Here is a 15,441-nt window from a genome sequence, read left to right as displayed (position 1 = left end):
CACTATTGAAGGTACTGTGTGGTATTGTTGTCGGGCCTCTCACCAACCAGATTATTCCTGTATACACACCTATGTATACAGCTCTGTATACATAAGCGGTTGTAATGTATGCTTATAATTTCCTAGTATATATGTTACTATGTATATATGTATAGACTGGCGTGGATACATATGGGATGATAATGTATAGTGTATATGTATAGATATGTACAAACGTATACATATGTGATTATAATTTCCATGTATATATGTATGCTTTATACATAATTATACACTCCATGAATATAGTTGTGTTTACATAGAATACATATATACATTATCCTTTCCTTGTAAAATTATATGTATGATATGTACGTATATAATAAATACGTGTATATGTGGGCTGTCTGTGTGGATATTAGTGTGGGCTGTCTGTGTGGATATTAGTGTGGGCTGTCTGTGTGGATATTAGTGTGGGCTGTCTGTGTGGATATTAGTGTGGGCTGTCTGTGTGGATATTAGTGTGGGCTGTCTGTGTGGATATTAGTGTGGGCTGTCTGTGTGGATATTAGTGTGGGCTGTCTAGGATATAAGTGTGGGCTGTCTGTGTGATATTAGTGTGGGCTGTCTGTGTGGATATTAAAGTGTGGGCTGTCTGTGTGTGGATATTAGTAGGCCGTCTGTGTGTGATATTAGTGTGGGCTGTCTGTGTGATATATTAGTGGTGTGTCTGTGGATATAAGTGTGGGATGTCTGTGGATATATGTGGGCTGTCTGTGTGGATATTAGTGTGGGCTGTCTGTGTGGATATTAGTGTGGGCTGTCTGTGTGGATATTAGTGTGGGGTTCTGAATGCATAGCCCAAGCATACAACCTACACTCATCAGAACATACACAAACATACAACCTACACTCATCAGAACATACACGAACATACAACTTAAATGATCGTAAAAATAAAAAACTGGCACCTCGATACACCAACCCCTCCCCCCCCACCCCCGTTGCCAATAGTTACCTGAGAGACCTACCTGTGATTTGTGACCTTTAACCCACACAGATATCCACACAGACATCCCACACTTATATCCACACAGACACCCCACACTAATACCCACACCGTAGCCAAGACCCAGACATACAGACGCCAAGAACGCCATCCAGATATCCGCAAAGACATATTAAACCCACCCAGACATCCAGACACCAGCCCAGACATGTAAAAACCCATTCAGACAGACACACAGACAAACACAGACACACACAGACAAACACAGACACACACAGACAAACACCACTCTTACTACGCCATAACCCAAGGAATGTATTAAAGGAGTATAGATTTGTGTGTGTGTGTGTGTGTGTGTGTGTGTGTGTGTGTGTGTGTGAGTGTGTGTGTGTGTGTGTGTGTGTGTGTGTGTGTGTGTGTTGTGTGTGTGTGTGTGTGTGTGTGTGTGTGTGTGTGTGTGTGAATATTCTCTGTATGTATATTTTGGGTATTTGTATGTGTATTCTCAATATGTATGTATGTATGTGTGTGTGTTTTCTTCCTAATGACACACACACACACACACACACACACACACACACACACACACACACGAGCTTCCTGTGCACGGCTGGCTCTTGTGGCGACCCGTTATGTGCACAGAGCGAGAACGAAACTATTACTGAACCTGAGAGAGAGAGAGAGAGAGAGAGAGAGAGAGAGAGAGAGAGAGAGAGAGAGATGAATCCACCGTGACCCCCCCACCCCCAAGCTTTTACACCCCACCATGTCCCCCTCACTAAACTTCTCCACTCCACCATGCCTCCCCATTAAGCTTGACTCTTATCCCTAAGCTTCTCCAGCTTACCTTGCCCCCATTAAGCTTGGCCCCTACCCCTAAGCTTCCCAACCTCACCATGTCTCCCTTACTAGGCTTCTCCATCCCACTATGCCCCCTCTCCAAGCTTCTCCATCTCACTATTCCTCTTCAAGTTTCTCCCTCACTAAGCTTTCACCCCCCCAAATGTTCCTCCGTTAACTTTCTACTTTCCTGGAGATGTGAGAATGTATCTAACTGTCTCAATTTAATCTGTAACGACACAAGAAATTTCTCAAAGGGTTGGGTGAGGTGGGGGGGTGGGAGGCTGGGTGAGGCTGGGTGAGGCTGGGTGAGGCTGGGTTGGGTGAGGTTGGGAGGCTGGGTTGGGTGAGGTTGGGTGAGGCTGGGTTGGGTGAGGCTGGGTGAGGCTGGGTGAGGTTGGGTGAGGCTGGGTTGGGTGAGGCTTGGTGAGGCTGGATGAGGTTGGGTGAGGCTGGATTGGGTGAGGTTGGGTGAGGTTGGGTGAGGCTGGGTTGGGTTGAGTTAGGTAAGGTTAATTGCTCTTCCTTAAGTGGGAATCACATGAAATATCTCAGATAAAGTTTCTGTCCAATTACGAGGCCATTAAGTAGCTCAAATATCACCCGCAGATTTTAAAAACTTCTTCTATTTAACACCAAATTTAATAAACCTGAGACTTTTAAAAACATCAAACCTTAAAAATCTTCTTGAATTTAAAAACTTAAAAATTTATTACAAACATTAACTCATTAACAAACTCAGATTCTTAAAAATATTAGACCTAAAACAACATAAGAAACACAAATTTTCTAAAAAAGATCCAATTTTCACCAAGTCAAAATATTGAACAAGGTCTTGGTAAGAACTCGACTCGCTTGAAGGGAATTTCAGAAAGGATGTTTATGTAATAATGAATAAAATAAAAATAACGGTGTGTTGTGAGTTGCTGACGTCATTGTGTGTATGACGTAAGAGAGAGAGAGAGAGAGAGAGAGAGAGAGAGAGAGTCAGCTGCTTTCTCACTTTCTTTCTTTCTTATTCTCTCTCGCTCACCACGTTTATTTTAGCAAAATCTCTCTCTCTCTCTCTCTCTCTCTCTCTCTCCCTGTAATTACCTAGTTTAATGGTACTTTAGAGTAGTTAGTTAACCATTTGAAATAATCATCGTTTCGACACGAATATAATTAAGGCGTAGAGTTCACTGTGTGTGTGTGTGTGTGTGCACGAATATTCAAGCAGGCAGTAAAGACAGTCACATTCAACAGTTAGTTTGAATATTCAGTCAACAGTCAGTAAGTACAATCAGTCAACAGTCAGTAAGTAGTCACATTAAACAGCCAGTAAACAGTAAATACAATCAGTCAACAGTAAATATAATCAGTCAACGGTCAGTAAGTACAGTCAGTAACAACAGTCAACAATCAATAAGTACAGTCCGTAACAACAGTCAGTAAGTACAGTCAGTCAAGCTGGGTCCTTCAACGTACCCACAAGTCTGTAGCCAATTAGAGTACACCGACCATCCCAGACTGTGACCAATTACTGCCCCCAAAACACATGTGTCTCCTGGGGTATGTGTCTCCTGGGGTATGTGTCTACCATGTCTCCTAGGGTATGTCTCTCTCTCTTGGATAGGGTTGGATAGGGATAGGGTTAGGTTACATTACGTTGGGGTTAGGTTGGAAGAACAAATACTGTCAATGTATACAGCCTTAACAACATCAACCTAGAGAAGTCCACTTGTGAAAGAGACCTAGGGGTACTTGTAAGCCCGGACCTACGGCCTAGAAAACAGTGCGTTAATGTTCGAAATAAGGCAAACAGAGTATTGGGTTTTATATCTAGAAGTGTAAGTAATAAGAGTGCAGAGGTCTTATTGCAACTATATCTTGCGCTAGTCAGGCCGCACCTCGATTATGCGGTTCAGTTCTGGTGCCCTTATTATAGAATGGATATCAAATCACTAGAGTCGGTGCAGCGAAGAATGACGAAAATGATTCCGGGACTTAGAAACCTTCCATATCAGGATAGGTTAAAGAAACTTAACTTGCATTCCCTAGAAAGACGAAGAGTGCGGGGAGATATGATAGAAGTATTCAAGTGGGTGAAAGGAATCAATAAAGGGATATAGATAAAGTTCTTATAATATCCGAGCAGGATAGGACTCGGAACAACGGATTTAAGTTGGATAAGTTTAGGTTTAGGAGGGAGATAGGAAGGAACTGGTTCACAAATAGGGTGGTGGACGAGTGGAACAAGCTTAGCAACTTTGTAGTAAGTGCTGGAACTCTGGAAAGTTTCAAAAGGAGGCTAGATAGATTCATGGATGATAGAGAGTGGTAGTAACTCTCGACAGGAGCTGCCATGCACCGGCCTATTGCAGACTCCTTATTTTCTTATGTTCTTATTACATTGGGGTTAGGTTAGGTTAGGTTAGCATTTGGGTAGAAAAAATTAACTAACGACCCTTTGAGGATTAAGCGCAACTATGTACAGAGATGAATTGGGTTATTAGTGTTAATGAAGAACAGTAATATAACACTGGAGAGAGAGAGAGAGAGAGAGAGAGAGAGAGAGAGAGAGAGAGAGAGAGAGAGAGAGAGAGAGAGAGAGAGAGAGAGAGAGAGAGAGAGAGAGAGAGAGAGAGAGCAATAAAGACATAAAATAAGACGTTTGTTTAAATAATAATATGAAGGTAATTTAGTGCTTATGTATGTGTGTGTGTATGAGTCAACTTACTCTGACACAATTTCCTGTCGTTCTGGAGGCTACACACACACACACACACACACACACACACACACACACACACAGTGAGGCGAGAAGGACACTGTCTCCGGTAGTGGACATGTGCATATCTTACCGTGTCCATACTACATCAACTCATCCAATCTTCCCTATGTCCTACACGTCTGGGGACACACACACACACACACACACACACACACACACACACACACACACACACACACACACAACATATTTTTCCAAAGCCAGATTTTTGGTCAGATTTATATGGAGGAAATAAATCATCTTAGCTGTGTTACGTCACGCCACGGACCAGCTCTCTCCTCTGTCTCTCTTCCCCTCTGTCTCCCCCTCCCTCTCCCCACTGTCTCTCTCTCTCTCCCTGTCTGCCCCCTCTCTCCCTGTCTGTCTCTCTCTCTCCCTGTCTGTCTCCCTCTCTCCTGTCTGTGTCTCTCTCTCTCTCCTGTCTGTCTCCCTCTCCCTGTCTGTGTCTCTCTCTGTCTCTCTCCCTGTCTGCTCTCTCTCTCTCTCCCTGTCTGTCTCCCTCTCCCCCTCTGTCTGGTGTCTCTCTCTCTCTCCTCCCTCCCTGTCTCTCCGTCTGTCCCTCTCTCCCTCTCTGTCTCTCTCCCTCTCTGTCTCTCTCCCTCTCTGTCTCTCTCTCTCCCTGTCTCTCTCCCTCTCTCCCTGTCTATGTCTCTCTCTCTCCCTGTCTCTCTCCCTGTCTGTCTCTCTCTCTCCCTGTCTCTCCCTCTCTGTCCGTCTATTTATCTATCTCTCTATCTATCTTAATCAATGTACACACACACTAAGAGAGACCAAGGTAACAGAGTATAATGAAGTATGTACACTCAATTGGTACACATGAATGGCATATGTCTGTATGAGTGTAAGTGAGGGTGTAGGTGTATTAGTATGGGCACAGGTGTATAAGTGTAAGTGTTTAGATATGATTAGGTGTAAGTGTATGGGTGTAAGTACAGGTGTATAAGTACAGGTGTATAAGTATAAGTACAAGTGTATAAGTGTAAGTACAGGTGTATAAGTGTAAGTACAGGTGTATAAGTACAGGTGTATAAGTATAAGTACAGGTGTATAAGTGTAAGTACAGGTGTATAAGTACAGGTGTAAAAGTATAAGTACAGGTGTATAAGTGTAAGTACAGGTGTATAAGTGTAAGTACAGGTGTATAAGTGTAAGTACAGGTGTATAAGTGTAAGTACAGGTGTATAAGTATAAGTACAGGTGTATAAGTGTAAGTACAGGTGTATAAGTATAAGTACAGGTGTATAAGTGTAAGTACAGGTGTATAAGTGTAAGTACAGGTGTATAAGTATAAGTACAGGTGTATAAGTATAAGTACAGGAGTATAAGTATAAGTACAGGTGTATAAGTGTAAGTACAGGTGTATAAGTGTAAGTACAGGTGTATAAGTGTAAGTACAGGTGTATAAGTATAAGTACAGGTGTATAAGTATAAGTACAGGAGTATAAGTACAGGAGTATAAGTATAAGGGACTGACCTGTACGGCGGCCTTGTTGCCATCATCCAGCAGGAACTCCATGCTCTTGGCCCTGTTGTCCGGGGGGCGGGCCGGGGCGGCCAGCTGGGTCTCCATGGCGGCGCCGCTGGCCTCAAGGTCCAAGAGGGACTTGGCGCGGGCCTTGTCTGCTGACGGGGTGCCGGCACCGACGGCGGGGAGGGTGTCCAGTAGCTGCTGCAGGTCCCGGTACAGGTCGTCCAAGTTGGTCTCCTGCAGCGTCAGCACCTCCCTGGACGCCCCTGTGTCGAGGTCGGTCTCTAGCACGCCCACGCTCTGGGCTCGGGAACGGGCGTGGATCCGCTGGGCCCTGCTCTTGTATCGTTCGTGGATAACTGCTGCCCTTGCCTTGTGGTGGGTGTTGGAGGCCCCGTGGTGGGCGTTAGGTGGGTGCGCTGCGTCACCATCACTGGCCGAGGCTGGACTACCAGGGTGCTGCTGCTGCTGCTCACGCTTCCTCCAGGAATCAATACGAGGCCCCGGCCGGCGCACACTCGCCTCGATCACACTCAGGTCAGGCGTGCTCTTGGCCAGTCGCTCACGTTCCGCCCGAGCACTCGCCGAGAACCGCTCGAACCTCTCCTTCAGGCTCCTGGAGGCGTCGAACACGGAGTTATACTTGATGGTGGTCAGGAGGAGAGGAGCCGGGGTCGTGGTGGGTGGAGAGGGGGCGGCCTCCTGCGTCTCAGTGGTGTCCTTAGGCGGGGAGGACCTCTCAGGAGCTGACACCTGTCGCTCCTGACTGAAGTAGTGGCGGCGGGCACTGAGCAGCCGAGCCTTGTGGAACACCTGCTGGGTGGGCCGCTGCAGGTGTGGCGGCAGAGGCGGCTTGGACACACCTGAGCGAGGACTGTGGAGGTACGCGGTGTCTGAGCTGTCATCACCTGATGGGCTTCTACCCGACTCTACACTCACATCACTGTCCGCCGAGTACACCTTCTCTGGTCTCACTACACTAGCCTCGGGCGGCACACTCGTCACTACACTGTCCTCGCGAGGCGGTGCCGTGGGAGACACTGACGGGTCCGGTTCACCTTTAACCCCAGCAACACTCCCCACCTGCCCGGGACTCACCTGAGCTGGGGGTGGTGGGGGAGGGGACACAAGGGGACGTGGGATCTTCTTCTCCCTCTTGCTGCCCCACGGGAAGAACCTGGGGCTGGGGGGAGCCTTCTTCGGTCTACTGTCGGGGGAGGAGGGCGTGGAGGACCCGCTGTCCAGGGCGGGGGAGGAGGGCTTGGAGCTCTCAGTGTCGGAGGAACGGGACGACAGAGACTGAGGCTTCGGGGGCAACTTGGGGCGAGGCGACTTGGGTGACGATATCTTGGGCAGCTTAAACCTCTGCCAGATGGGTGTGGACACCTTGGGTGACTTGTCTCCGTTCTGCTCCACGTCTGACGAGGACGACCCAGTCGGCGGGTCTGAGGCTCTGCCGTTCACTTTATCGGGACACACACTAGTGTTGTTCACAGGCTTGGTGGTGGTGGTGGTTCTGGGAACTGCGGTACTGTTTCCGGGCACCGAGGGGCTATTTCCGGGTGGGACGGCAGGGTCCTGCACGGTCATACCAAGACGCTGGGGAGAGGGACTCTGAGCCGTCACCACTAACACCTTTTTCACGTCACTATCGGAGCCGTCACCGTCAGGGTCAGCCTCGTAGTAACTCTCCCGCCAGTTAACTTCCTTGACGGAGGGGGAGAAGGTGACGCCCCTGGAGCCCGGTCTGTGGTCCGCCCCGCCCGTGGGTGTGAGGACGGGTGATGGGTGGAGGGGCAGGCGTCCACTGTCAGCCCTGGCCAGGTATACCTCCACCTCCCCGTGTGTACCGTAGGTCTTGGTGCGCACCCTCACGGGTCCGTCAGCCATCTCTGGGTCTACGGTGGTCACTGACTCCCTACTGCAAGTGTCTTCAGGAGGGGAGTGTCCGTGGGGGTCACTTCCGGCAGTGAGGGTGGTGCCGGGCGGGTCATGGGTCGGGCTGCTGCTCCTCTGCCCGCTGTGTACAGGCTGGCACTCATTGGGTAACTGGGCGGGCGTGGAGCTATATTGGTGAGCCGGGGCAGGGGCGAGGGGCTGGTGAGGCGTCGGGGCGGGGAGCGGGGCACGGGCGGCGGGCCAGGCGGGACGCACCGTCAGCTCCGGCGTCAGAGCGGAGGCTGGCAGACGCGGCTCACCCTGTGACCCTGCTGGGGCCGGCAACACCCCGCCCACCCGCACCCCATTGGGGCTCACCTCACTACCTGGCTGCTGATTGGGTGGCAGGTCCCGGGCCCCGCCCCCAGTGCCCGCACCCCCAGGAGGATGCTGCTGCGCCCTCCAGGACTTATCAACACGACCGGCGTTTATATCAAAAGTGTTCTCAGCTGTTTGTTTACCGTTAGGAGACTTAAGTCCTTCTTGGCTCAGAAACTGTTCAGCCATGTCGACACTTATAGGCTGGGGGCGGCGCCTGCCCTGCTGGGGTGCTGTTGGCACTCCCCAGGACTCCTCACCACTCTGGGGCACTTCACTGACGCGCCGCCCGTGAAGGTCCTGCCTGTAGGTGTAGGGCGCCTCATGGAAGCTCCTGTGTCTGCGAGGCTTGGAGGGGACGCCCCGGTAACCCATGTAACGTGACCTGACCTCCTCGTCGCTACCGTCTGAGGCTGAGAGCGGGTGGGGGGGAGGGCGGTACTGCTCCTCTATGGAGTTGGCGTAAGTCGACTTGAAAGGTCGTTGTTGAGCTTTGATAAGATGCATGTTGTTGACAGTTTGGGCCTGAGGGCGTGGCGGCCACCCGTCCTCACCCTCACTGTCAGAGTCAGAGTACCTCCTCAGGTCCCCACAGGAGAGGGCACGAGAGATGCGGGCCTGACGCACGTCCTGGCGGCGTGGGCGTGCTGTGACGGGGTCTGAGGGTGGCGACACAGGAGCAGCCTCAGATATGGGCGGGAGGGGCGAGGATGGTGTAAGACGCACGTCACGGTCACCTAGGCCACTATCCTCACTAAGCGTCTCCACGGAGCGGGTGGCACTACGACCCTCACTGGACCTGAGCGAGTCTGGCACTTCTGGTGAGCTGCCCGGGTGACTGGCCAGAGGGGAGACGTCACCTCCTGCCTCCCCTCGCCCCGCCCCGCCTCCCTCAAGACCAATTAGGTGTAAGATATCTGAACTGCGGAACGACTTCACTTTGGTCTTGTCTCCGTCCTGGACGGTGGAGATGCGGAGACTCAGCTCGGCGGCAAAGTGGTCCTCCTCGTCGTAGTCGCCGTCGGTATTATCGGTGTCGGTGTCACTGTCGCCCGAGGGGAGGTCAGAGTGAGGTAAAGCAGCACCATAGTAGCGCGTGGTGGCCCCATCAACAGGTTGGTCCCCAGACTGACCCACCAGGTACTGGCCACACGAGGCGTCGTTGATCACTAACGTGTTGTTGTTGTTGTTGCCATGGACGACGGTGGTGAGCCGGGCGACTCTCATAGCGTCAGCGGGGTCATGTTGGGTGCCAGTGCCAGGTAGTGCCGGAGCCTCACCTGCGTGCTCTTGCAGGTGCGGAGTAACACTGAGCTCGTGGTGGCGCGCGGGCCCGGGAACTGGGTTATGTGTTGGAGGCTGACGATGACGGGCTTCACCACCAGTGAGAGTGGTGGTGTCTCCCTCACCCACAGCAGGGAGGGTGTCCGGCTCATACATGTCAGAGGCCGCAGCCAACCTGAGGAGGGCGGCGGAGAGGACGTCTGAGGTGTGTGTCTCTGTACACCCCGCCTGAGCCTCGAGTATCACCTGAGGTAACTCACCTCCTTCGGGCGTCACCACAAGTTTATCAGTTATGTGAAGGTTGACGTCACTGTCACTTGCTGGCGTCCACCGCACAGGAAGACCAAACAAATCAATGCTGTGTGGACCAGTGTAGGTGAGAGGCTGGTCCCTGTCAGCCACCTGGTCACTGTCACCGCTGATAGTGGCGGCCATCACTCGTGTGTCATCACTACACACCAGTGACGGGTCACAGCTGTTGTTGATCACTGCAGCAGGATCACTGGTGTGTGGCAGTGTGGCCCAAGTCTCTGGCTCCTGCTGTGTGAGAGGACATGCATGGTTCACTTCCTCTGGGGAGTACACCGCCTCGTTCTTGTGAGGCGACGCATCCTGACCAGCGCTGACGGAGGTGTCGGTGAAGGGGTGGGAGGTGGCCGAGGTGTTGAAGACAATATGGCTGTCGTCTACACCAGAGAGACTGTTGTTGTCGTGGGCGAGGAAGGCGGCGTCGCTGCCCCCAGCCACACTCTCACAACTTTCAAGACTCTCAAAGTCGAACACGTCGTCAATATGCTTTTCAAAAAGCCTGGCAGCGTGGGTGTGACTGAGCATGGCGGCGGCGGGGCGGCCCTGGGTGGCAGGACCCGACCTGACGGGGACATCACCTGCTCTGCGTCTCCTCCGGTGCGAGACCCTCACACAACTACCTCCTGTCGCCGGCCGCAGTCTACCTCCACCACTGTTGTCTTCCTCGTCAGAAGCGGAAGAGTCGTAATGATGGTCGGTGGTGGTGGTGGTGGTCCCAGCGTCACTATTACCCACCGTCACACCCGCTTCCTGTTGCCTGCCCACCCCGCTACACCACCCGTCCTCCTCCTCCACCACCAGGGTCTCGTCACTGCCCGTACTGTCACCTTCTGTAGGGAAGAAAACACAGGAATTATAACCAGATAAGACGCCCCTCACCCCCCTAGGAGGGTTTTACTGCACGGGAAACACAACACACACACCGCCTCCCCCTGGCAGATGTTCCCACGCCGCCTGGAGGATCTTCACAGAAAACGTGGAAACTTTGACCACAAGTCACGTGCACTATCATACACCTCACCCTCTCTTACCTCAACTCAAGCGGTTACCTGAAGCTTAACCCAAGCTTAACTCACCTTAAGATTAGTCACCCTAATGCTACCTAGAGGGGGGGGGGGAGCAAGTGAGGCTGGGTTAGGTTAGGTTTGCTGGATTAATTAAACAAAACTTAAGCTCTGTACAAAATAATTAATCCAGTAATACATTTAATTCAATCTTAGTTAATCGGCCAAAAAAACTAATTAATCCGTTTAGTTTTCCGAAGAGTTTTACGCTTCACTAAAATAAGTAATTAATTGGTTAAGCGTGAGACCCAAACTGATGTCACTCTCAAAACAACCAATCACAGGCGAGCTCTTACAGTTGAGGGACTTATGATTGGCTACACTCTCGTCAATTAGCCAATGGGAGCGTGGCTGTGTTTATCGGCTGTGTCTTGTTTGTTTGTGTGTCTGTCGTGTGTGTGTGTGTGTGTGTGTGTGTGTGGTGTGTGTGTGTGGTGTGCCGTGTGCGTGTGTGTGTGTGTGGTGTGTGTGTGGTGTGGCGTGTGTGTGTGTGTGTGTGTGTGTGTGTGTGTGTCTGTCGTGTGTGTGTGTGTGTGTGTGTGTGTGTGGTGTGTGTGTGTGGTGTGCCGTGTGCGTGTGTGTGTGTGTGGTGTGTGTGTGGTGTGGCGTGTGTGAGGAAAGTGACCTTGAGTGACTGGCCAATCGGGAGAGTCGTTACCTCGCCTCTAGCTGCACCCGATTTCAGAAGTTTCATCACAGTTTTACCCGATTTCAAGCTTCTCTCCCTTATAACTACACCCGATTTCAAGCTTCTCTCCCTTATAACTACACCCGATTTCAAGCTTCTCTCCCTTATAACTACACCCGATTTCAGAAGTCCCATAAAATCAAGACTCCAGATTTCAAAAGGCCTCCCTCAACGTTACTTCAGGAGGGGGGGGGGGTAGATTAGGTTAGATTAGGATTAAGGTATTGAATCAGGTGAACTAATCTAGGGAGGGGGTCAACTCTTCAATATAATCCCCCCTAATCCCTCCTTCATTATCAGCTGATCAAAATAATCTGATCAGGTATATTGATCATGTCCCTGTGTTCCGAGTAACAGGGATATAACTCCAGGCTTCAAAATGATTGACTCAGAACAAAACACGAAGACATTGGTTCGATCCTCTACTAACTCAACTAGGGTGGAATAGCAAAATAAATAATAGTAATAGTTTTAATGATAATTGGTGCTAGTGATAATAGTAATAATGATACTAGTCAAAATAATAGTACAAATAGTAGTAGTAGTAGCAGTAGTAATAATAATAATCAGAAATCAAAACAAGTAAGCCCCCAACAATAACCTGACCTGACCCACTATTACCCAAGTCTAACCTAACACGACCCCCACATGACCTTTGACCCACTATGACGTAAATGACCTTTGACCCCCTATGACGCAAGTGATCTGACCTGACCAAACTACCTTGCCTTTCCACCTGGTACGCTGCGACCACACATATTGACATTTGCGAATAGGGTGCTTTGTCTGTGGTGGAGAGAGAGAGAGAGAGAGAGAGAGAGAGAGAGAGAGAGAGAGAGAGACGTAAAATCGCCCACTGGTCCAGAAAGCCGGAAAAAAAAGTATACCGGTTTTTGTTTTATTTCCGGTAAGGTGACTACGGCGGTGTGTTGCCCCCTGGCGGATTGTGGTTAAAACTACAACCACGACTACCACCATCAAGGCTATCTGTTATTACTATACTCCTCTACCACCACATTACTACCACAATTACCACCATCGCTACCACCACTACATTACTGCTACAACTACCACCATTGATACTACCACATCACCGGTCTATCATCGCCAAACTACTACCACCATTACTACCACAATTTTTTCACACCACACCACTACCACAATTCTTTCACACCACACCAATACCACAATTATTTCACACCACACCATTACCTCAACTACCACCATTACTACTACAATTCTTTCACACCACCACCACACGACTACCACAACTACCACCATTCTTTAACACCGTCACACCACAACTACCACCATTCTTTAACACCAACGTCACACCACCACCACAACTACCACCATTCTTTAACACCGTCACACCACCACCACAACTACCACCATTCTTTAACACCGTCACACCACCACCACAACTACCACCATTCTTTAACACCGTCACACCACCACCACAACTACCACCATTCTTAACACTCAACGCCACACCACTACTACAACTACCACCATTCTTAACACCGTCACACCACCACCAATAACCACCACCATTCTTTAACAACGTCACACCACCACCATTCTTAACACCAACATCACACCACTACCATAACTACCACCATTCTTAACACCAACATCACACCACCACCACAACTACCACCATTCTTTAACACCAACGCCACACTACCACATAATAATAACAACAATAATAATAATAATAACAAAAATAATAATAACCAAAGCCATTACAAAAAAAACGAAAAAAAACAAGATGACATAAACACGGATTTTGTTAACAGTGTGTGTGTGTGTGTGTGTGTGTGTGTGTGTGTGTGGGTGTGTGTGTGTGTGTGACCTATAAACTCCAGGTAACATTTATGCCAACCTACACAAAGCCAACCTCAGTCTGAATTCACCCGTGATACAAAATTTTTATTCTGAATTTCACTATAAAGAAATTCGTTCATACATACATATCTCATCAGTCCATACATACATACCCGGTAAACAGACATACAGTACATACATACATACATACATACATACATACATACATACACACATACCTACCCCCAAATCGGTAAATTATACAGTTCTATAATGTCTAACTATAATTTCTATATATACAGTATATAAATTTATAAATAATATATAAACTTAGAAATTATAGAAGTTTTAATCATATATAAGAGAGCACCTGATGGCAATACTGAGTTAAATGCAGTTGATAAAGGGTTAAAACACATTTCCACCCCACTTAACACTATCTAAAGTAACTTAAGTATAATATCTAAGTGTTTTTTATAAGTGTAAGTACTGTATTAAGTGTTAAATAGAGATAAAACACTTAATTTCGTAAGAAGTTTCAGTGATAACAACGGTATCTCAGTGTAGGAGAGGTTGGTAGCCCTGGTGTAGCGAGGCGCCGGGAGGGTTGGTACACCTGGCAACCACAACACATAACTGTAGCTTAGGGAATCCTTTAAAAACCTCGTAGATTATTTTTGTGTATCTTAAATATTGTCGTAAGGGTGAAAGTGACTCAATTAACCACACACACACACACACACACACACACATACCAAGTTACGTCCAAAATCCTCCCTTGAGAAGATTTACCGAGAGATTAACGATAAGGATTTTTTACCTTCTTCGTTTACTTACGACACGAAACAAAACACACACACACACACACACACACACACACACACACACACACACACAAGACAAAGGTGGATTCCCAGAGGCATGCAGTTAAGAGGTTGGCCTTCGTAAATATACAAGGATGGTGACCATAATGGCTCTCAATATGCGCTGAGACTGTACTGCACTGTCTCCTAGTGTTAAAAATAACTGTGTGTGTGTGTGCGCGTGAGCGCGAGAATGTGGGTGTAAGTGTGTGTGTGTGTGTGAGAGAGAGAGGGGGGGGGATTCTACATTTGATCTTTATGTAGAGAAATCCGTTATATAGAGGGGAAAATTCGTTATATAGAGGGGGGAAATCCGTTATAGAGAAAAAATACGTTATATAGATAGGAAATCCGTTATATAGAGGGGGAAATCCGTTAGAGATAAAAAATCCGTTATATAGAGGGGAAATCCGTTATATTAAGATAAAAATCCGTTAAATCGATGTCTCACTATAAGCTAACCAACACTAATAAAGACCAGTGGTTCCTTACCCTCCAGGGTGGCCGGACAGGGAGGAGGTCGTGTGTCCAGGGCGGCAGGGACGTGGATGACAGAGTCGGTGTCGGTGTTGTCGGCAGAGAAGAGCCAGTGTCCCGAACTCTCTGCCCCAGAGTCCTCCTCCACGTCCTCCTCGATGGTCGCTAACACTACCTCTCCGGGCGCTGTTACCTGTGTGGTGGGTAGATGAGTGGAGTGTTAGATGGATGGAGGGATAATTGGATAGATAGACAGATGGATGGATAATTGGATAGATAGACAGATGGATTGATATATGTATACAATGATAAACAATAAGTCGTTCCAAACCAAAATTAACCAAACAAATCCATCATATTCTTTAACCCTACCTATCTATCTATCTATCTGTCTATCTATCTATCTATCTATCTATCTATCTATCTATCAGCTTTTCTATAGTTTGTCTCAATATATGAATTAAAGAAAACGTGGCTCCATTAACAAACAAAACTTAAAGAAAACGTAACTGGGTAAACTAAAGTAAACTTCATAAAAACTAATAAATCACCTTAAAATAACGTGATTGCGGTAGAATTATGTGACAGCTTTACGTTATTAGTG

At 48.5% G+C, this 15,441-nt stretch overlaps 1 protein-coding gene across 7 annotated transcripts in view; it reads right to left on the bottom strand.

Moving 5' to 3' along the window:
- Positions 1 to 15,441, bottom strand: part of LOC121856300 — a 148,817-nt gene that overhangs the window by 79,931 nt on the left and 53,445 nt on the right. For all 7 annotated transcript variants that reach the window (XM_042351760.1, XM_042351761.1, XM_042351767.1 and 4 more), the window contains exons 3-4: positions 14,853 to 15,030; positions 6,076 to 10,748 (exon numbers count right to left, since the gene is read on the bottom strand). In XM_042351760.1, the coding sequence (XP_042207694.1) occupies positions 6,076 to 10,748; positions 14,853 to 15,030 (4,851 nt within the window). The remainder of the gene's footprint in view (positions 1 to 6,075; positions 10,749 to 14,852; positions 15,031 to 15,441) is intronic.

This window comes from Homarus americanus, unplaced genomic scaffold (genome assembly GCF_018991925.1).
Source record: "Homarus americanus isolate GMGI-L3 unplaced genomic scaffold, GMGI_Hamer_2.0 scaffold48220, whole genome shotgun sequence".
Lineage (NCBI taxonomy): Eukaryota > Metazoa > Arthropoda > Malacostraca > Decapoda > Nephropidae > Homarus > Homarus americanus.
The sequence above is the reverse complement of the archived record's forward strand: the minus strand, read 5'-3'. Positions and strand labels throughout refer to the sequence as shown.